Here is a 7,500-nt window from a genome sequence, read left to right on the forward strand (position 1 = left end):
AATTGCTGCATTGTAAACCTGTATGTATTGTTATACTTTACGATAGAATTAAGTCTTATTGTAAGTTTGTAAATTGAGGGGGGAAAAACAACCTTTCCTTTCCTATCAAGTAACAATAGAGGTGACAAAAAAAGAACACAAACAGCAAAAAGTTAACAAAAAAGCAGCTTTTCACTGATGACACATTCACTTAAGGTCGGTTTTCAATCGCTGATCAACAATGTGATCACTGTCAGTGATTTTAAGAGATAAAACACTTATAAAGCGTAAGCCCAAGAAACTAGCTCATTTCAAGCTTTTTCCCATTTTAGGCGATTGTATCACTTACGCTGGAGACATGGGTCGAGAGATGTACTGCGTTAGACGAGGGCTGGTTGACGTTATTGGAGATGATAACTTCACCGTGATAAGCACCCTGGGGCCTGGAAGCTACTTTGGAGAGGTCTGTATTCTCGGTTTTCACATGACGTCACGACCGCCATGTTGGTGCCCAAAACAAAGAAAAGGCGGCCATGTTGGTGCCCCGACCAAATCCTCCGGGAATTTAACTCTATTATTATGCAAACGCTGCCTTTTGTTTTCGTTGAAAAACATGGCTGTTGATCACGTGAGTGAAAACCAGCAATTGTGATGACGGTTTCTCGCACCAACCCTCCGGAATTTCACTCTCAGTTTATCTTTCAATATACCTTTTACATCCAAAATTTGTCGGTGGTAGTTCTAACATGGCTTCTGATAGGATGCGGAAAAAAATTAAAGATTATGCGGAAATTTTTGGCCATATTATGCGGAAACATGCGTTGATTATGCGGAAATTACACCGGATTATGCGGAAACTTAAACAAGTTATAAAACTAATAATTCGGCCCGTCCAATGTATTTACATGCTGACGGTAAATCCGTAATCGAAATTGCAACCAATACAATCGCATTTGTGACTGAACTTTTGCCCTTTGTGATTAAAATACATGGAGGAGTCATCAATTTGCGACCAGCTTTCACCGTTGAAATAAAAGGGTTAGCAGTTGGGATTTTCCCGCAACTTTTGGTAAAATAAATAAAGCGATAAAAAATTATTTTGTTTCTCATCATGAATTTTGTTTCAATTTGGAGATAATGGAGCAAAATTGTAATACCTTTGGAGCGCGATCCATTCCCTCGATCATTGACTTAAAGTGCGTTTGATTCACCGTATTCCCGAATAAGAATACGTGAAGTGATGAATTCAAGGCTAGATTGCAGAATACCCGGCCCACCAAATGTCCTACGTAAAAAAGCTGCCACCGCGGCCCCGCACTCGTGTTTAACAATGCTGCTTCCGGGTCCACTAAATGTCTTACTTAAGAAACTGCCACAGCAGTCCCGCAGTGTGTTTAACAATGCTACTTGACCGCAGTGGCATGGGAGAGAAAATGATATTCATATAAACAACTCTGTTCCTAAACCGGGCATTCTACAATCGCTCCACTTCTTAAATTTCATTTTGTTGTTCCGTTAACTACACTTTTCATGAGATCGTGTGAAAAAGAAAGCACTCGTTTACTGATTAAGCCTAGGCGCTCGCTTCAGTGATTAGGCTTAAGTATTCTCGTAAAATGTTAGCTTTCATTTTGCGGTTCGGTTAACTACACTTTTCATGAGATCGTATGAAGAAGAAAGCACTCGTTTACTGATTAAGCCTAAGCGCTCGCTTCAGTGATTAGGCCTAAGCATTCTCGTAAAATGTTAGCTTTCATTTTTCGGTTCGGTTGACTACACTTTTCCCGAGATCGTGTGAAGAAGAAAGCTTTTGTTTACTGATTAAGCTTAAGCGCCCGTTTCAGTGATTAGGCCTAAGCATTCTCGTAAAATTTAGCTTTCATTTTGCGGTTCGGTTAACTACACTTTTCATGAGATCGTATGAAGAAGAAAGCACTCGTTTACTGATTAAGCCTAAGCACTCGCTTCAGTGATTAGGCCTAAGCATTCTCGTAAAATTTAGCTTTCATTTTGCGGTTCGGTTAACTACACTTTTCGTGAGATCGTATGAAGAAGAAAGCACTCGTTTACTGATTAAGCCTAAGCGCTCGCTTCAGTGATTAGGCCTAAGCATTCTCGTAAAATGTTAGCATTTTGCGGTTCGGTTAACTGCACTTTTCCCGAGATCGTGTGAAGAAGAAAGCTTTTGTTTACTGATCAATCCTGAGCGCTCGCTTCAGTGATTAAGGCCAAAGCACTCTCGTAAAATTTTAGCTTTCATTTTGCGGTTCGGTTAACTACACTTTTCATGAGATCGTGTGAAGAAGAAAGCACTCGTTTACTGATTAAGCTTAAGTGCTCGCTTCAGTGATTAGGCCTAAGCATTCTCGTAAAATGTTAGCTTTCATTTTGCGGTGGCAGTACGTTTTACTGGTTGCCCTTTAACAGTTTTGATTCATCGACTTAACCTCGTCCCCAGGGTCTCTCTTCTTCCCTTCCAAGGAAGGAAAGAAGAGAAAATATAGTCACAACACATGTTTACAAGATAAAATAATTACAGTGCAGGTTATAAAATGTGTATGGTGGTCAAAGTAGCGAAGGCTTTCTAGTTGACCACCAGTTTTGATTCAACGACTGCGGACCGCGGTGGCAGTTCATTTCACAGCTTACCGTTTAACACTTTTCTTTTCATTCATCGACTTCGGGACTGCGGACCGCGTTGGCAGCTTTTTTAAGTAGGACATTTGGTGGGCCGGGTATTCTGCAATTGCTCCGAATTCAAAACGGTATGTCTGGCGTTTTGAAGCAACAAGGATAATAAAGATATGTTTAAAATAGCACTTTAGCAGGTGTTCGACATTTTTAATGTGAATCTCCGTAAAAACGAAGGATTTCTAACTTGTATTCCATGTAATCCTATTCCGGAATACAGTCAATCGAACGCGCCCTTAGTTTCTTATCAGTTACGTCATTTACTGAAGTGTAACTGTTTCTCGTCCAATGAAAAGCATTGTAGGAACAAAAACTAGTGTCCAGGCTCATTGGCGAAAAAATGCGCTGAAACTGCTTACGATCTTTCTTACGAACTTTCATCTTGCGAACTAATTGGTGTGTTTTCTTCAATGTTCAGGAAAATAAACGTTTCAAAACAGTCAATTTCTTCGGCTTTTATGTTTTTGAGGATGTTAAGGAGCTGCTTTATCACTAATATCAGATATTTCTTCTGTTTTTTGCGGAAAATATCGGAATTATGCGGAAGATGCGGATTTCAGTGAATTATGCGGATCCGCATCGCCGCATCCTGTCAGATGCCATGTTCTAAGTGTGCTTCAAATATTCATGGCTTCATATTTAGTTTCTTGAAACAAAGGTAATACAAGATGTAATTTGTCATGTAATTATAATGTGTATTCTGCACCCGACCAGCCAGCATTAAACACAATTTAAACGCATAGAGGTGATGATTATCTTACAATAGCTACGTACACGAAAAATAACAGAATTTGAGCGATTCGCTGGTTCTTAATTAGTTGTGAGAGACGATTAACTTGATTTTTTTGCTAAGTGGCACGCTGTTGAGACGTGGGTAAATAGCTTCCAGTCATGTAACTTGGCGAGCTGATCGAGCCACAGGTACCCAAGCTGATGAGCATAAAAATTACAAGGACCTGTATGTAGCAAACTGTATTTGAAAGATACTTAGAAGGCAACACTTAGCTTGCTTTATTTCCCGGGGTTCTTGTCCTGCGTGGGTTTTTTCCACTGCTTTAATCTATTTGTCTTGGGGGTTAAAGTGATACGATTGCTTCTCCTGTAAATATTGTAATTGCTATAATTGTCAGTGAAGCAATAGGGTTAAAAACTCTATGAAACATCGCGTTTTGCTTAAATTACTTAATTATTTTGTATACGATGAAAATTCAATCATATGCACTTTAGGTCATTATAAGAATCACGACTAAGAGTTTTCTCGTTAATCTATATCCTGTAATTTTTATTTTACTTTACTTAGGTCGGCCTACTATTTGGCAAATATCGTTTAGCTACAGTGAAAGCGAGAACATTTTGTGATATTCTCATGCTGACGAAACCTGATTTAGATGCTGTGCTAATCAATTTTCCCCTTGTGGCAAGGTTTGTGTGATTTGAAGAGAACGTAACAGCCGTTTTAAGAAATGTTTGTATGTTGCAACTGTGATTCACTTTGAATGTACCGACATAAGAGAGTAGCCTAAAGTTTTAATTTACTTCGTGGCATTGACAAGAAAAGGTTGGTACTTTAAGTAGTGTTATTAAAGTGTATCATAATAGTATGTAATTATATCATGGATGTATTAAAGCCTTAAATTGTTATATATAAAGGTATATACCAGTGAATTTCCATGTATACCCATATATATTCATGTTCAACTCCGGCACAACCAACACTCTGAGTCTTTAAAGAACTAAGAAGAACTTGATGCCTTTGAAATGACATCTGCAAATACCTAGACTCTCTGGGGCCGGTTGTTCGAAAGCCGATTAACTTAACCCAGGATTAGTGTCAGGTTTTGTTTGATTCATGTTTTCAACTTTTTGGTGAAAGTTTCTTTTGCTTATTTTTGTTTTTCAAGATTGACTTCTTCTAATGTAAATTTTTGCCGAATATCGGCGTTGAACAGCGTTTGGGAGTAGAGGAGTAAACTCCTTGGTTAATTTTTAATCTGGGATTAGCGTTAATCGGCTTTTGAACAACCGGGCCCTGGGGCCCGTTTCTCGAAAGTTCCGAAAACGTTTCGTGCCCGAAAAGCCAGTTGTAAAAACTGCCAACCGCTTGTTTTGGAAATCGGATCTTTTAACATGTTTTTAAGGTAACAAAAAGAAAAATGACTGTGAAGTTTGACGACTTAAATCCTCTCTATTCTTGAGATACAAAGGGAATTGTAACACCCGAAAATGGCCCGTAAATTTTCGGGACATTCGAGAAACGAGCCCCAGGTCTTCTCGGATAAGACCCATAAGCCGTCGGCCCCTCCAATGTTCATAACCCTGTGGGACGTAAACGAACCCAAGCACTATATTTTGCAAGAGCATGGAACGGGTTCCCGGTGTTGTGGTGTGTTCTCTGTGGTTTATCGTGTTTGGGAGGGGAAACACTAGAAGGCGATAGGGACTCTGTGTCCTATTGTTGACTCTCCATGGGCATTGTCCCTTAATGCATCAATAAAAAAAAACATTCGCAAGTACACTTAGGCCAGTCCTCACATACCCGGATATTTTTAATCGGATTCGGCAACTTTTTCTTTGCTGATTCGCCTTCCGTCCGCACGTATCTGGCGAATCCGCAACGTTTTTAACCTGCTCTCCAGAGTGGAAAGTTCTGAATCTAGAATTAACCCATTTCCGAGTTGCTGCATGTCTCAGTTTCAAAGCGAGTCCTGCTGCACAGCCATTCAAATGGAAATGAGTTGCGTATTCTTATGCAAATCAAACTCATTTCCCTTACAATAGTTGAGCACCAAGACTCACTTCGAAACCGAGACAAACAGCAACACGGAAATAGCCTAAGGATCCGGATACTTTCAAATCCGATGACGTTACAAACTGCGATCCAGCATTTACCGTCTAAATATTCAACGTGGCCGCTGAACGTCTTGACAAATTGTGCGTCTCTCATGTTATACGCATTTTTTCTTTCGCTTTTCCAAACAATTTAGAGACCCCCACATGAACCCCCTCTAAAACATGGTCGTTTCTGTTAAATTTTACTTTAAATCCAAGGGTAAAATTCTCAGCTGGTGCGCATCGATTTTTCGATAAAAAAATATTTACTAGGGGTTCTTAACCTTTCATTACAAACATATAAGAAATCTACCGGCGGCCTGCGAATATTTTGTTGTTGGCAGAACCAAACGTCCAAGCTATTTTCAGTCTTTCCGCATATCGCGCTGTTCCAATTCTAGTGCGTGTCGTGAAGGAAAATTTTTAATACTACTTGCCCTGATTTGTTTGAAACTTTCTCAAACCATTTATTATTGAAAAAAATAGCCAAGAGAGGTGATATTCTCTGTGGTACTCAGGGGAAAAAGTATTATCCTGTGACAATCAATGCTTGCAAGCATGACAGTTTCATTCGCTGTTATTTCCACTAAACCTTGATTGAAAGGATAAATTTGCCAAAATCATTCAACATTCAGTATTGCCAGGAACCCATGACCCGAAGCCTACAACTTTACGGTGTTCGTGTAACGGCGTTTTCACAGACCGATTTATTTTTAGATTGAATTTCGCGCGAATGAGACTCCCACAGGAGCCCGATGACCAATTACAAGAAATTAAGCTGACGTCATAGGGTCACCGAACCGGAACTGCCTTTGTTTTTTGACCTATTTCGCGGGAAGGGCTAGTCTGAAAATAAACCTACTTGTGAAAACGCCGTTTCACAGACGCTGTGTGGAAGTTGCAAGCTCCCGATGGGCTCGTGGTATTGCTTATCACTTACTAGGTTTCGTCATGTTGAGGATTCAAAAGAGTGTGATATTTGGGAATATATATTGTTAAAAAGTTAGCAATAAATCATATCTACAGAGAAAACTAAATAATTTTCATTTTGACATATCTAAATGTTAAATGGGCAAAATCAGACAATGCCCGATTTCTCGAAAAATCAGTAAAATTCGCTGAAAATTTTTAACTCCATTTTCGAAAATCTTTTTTATAGGGAATCTTTTGATGAAATAAATTGGAGGTCGATTTTTTTAAACCGTCGGATGATGTTTGATATTTACAGGCAGAAGCGTCTGTGCCCGTCTTTATATTAGACGAAAATTTGGTTTTATCAACGGAGTTGATAATGTAAATTGGCCATCGTACAGAGATTCTAAAAGCTGACGTTTCGAGCGTTAGCCCTTCGTCAGAGCGAATCCACTAAGGGCAATTCCGCTCTGACGAAGGGCTGACGCTCGAAACGTCAGCTTTTAGAACCTCTGTACGGTGGCCAATTTACATTATCAACTCCGTTGATAAAAGCAAATTTTTGTATACTACTTCCCCACCGACGCAGCACCACAGTTTCTTTAGAAACTACCCCTTCATTCATTTTTTATATTAGACGAATTTAACAGACGCGGAAAAAATGTTTGCCCATGCTAGTTAGTCCCAGGCGAATCATTCGTCTCTGATATAAAAACGGCCAATGGTTAATTGAGTCTTGTTATTAAAGTTTCAAACAAACAGATTGCTTCACTATCTTGGTTATCGGATGTTCCACATATTTGTTTTTAACATTCAACATTAATGACCGTAATATTGTGAAAAAGCCCCTTAAATATCCTGTGTGCTGGTTTTGCCAGGGTAATTGGGGTTCACCTGCGGAATAATAGTATAAGGAAAGCTTTGATAATGAGCCATTTGTCAACTAATAAATTCTTGGGTGGCAAAGGCGTTAATCGTCCTATACATTCTTTGTAGACTTTCGAATTTCCAAAGCATCATTGCTCAGATATTATCTGATATATCGGTTTCAAATTTTTCAGAGATAACTCATTATGCAACGTACTTTCA

At 39.2% G+C, this 7,500-nt stretch overlaps 1 protein-coding gene across 1 annotated transcript in view; it reads left to right on the forward strand.

Annotated features, from left to right (window-relative positions):
- LOC138001467 (uncharacterized) overlaps positions 1–7,500 on the forward strand; it is a 181,506-nt gene that overhangs the window by 91,891 nt on the left and 82,115 nt on the right. Inside the window, exons 19-20 of the mRNA XM_068848086.1 lie at positions 312–442; positions 3,971–4,092. Of these exons, the coding sequence (XP_068704187.1) occupies positions 312–442; positions 3,971–4,092 (253 nt within the window). The remainder of the gene's footprint in view (positions 1–311; positions 443–3,970; positions 4,093–7,500) is intronic.

The sequence above is a fragment of the Montipora foliosa genome, chromosome 1, assembly GCF_036669935.1.
Source record: "Montipora foliosa isolate CH-2021 chromosome 1, ASM3666993v2, whole genome shotgun sequence".
Taxonomy (NCBI): Eukaryota; Metazoa; Cnidaria; class Anthozoa; order Scleractinia; family Acroporidae; genus Montipora; species Montipora foliosa.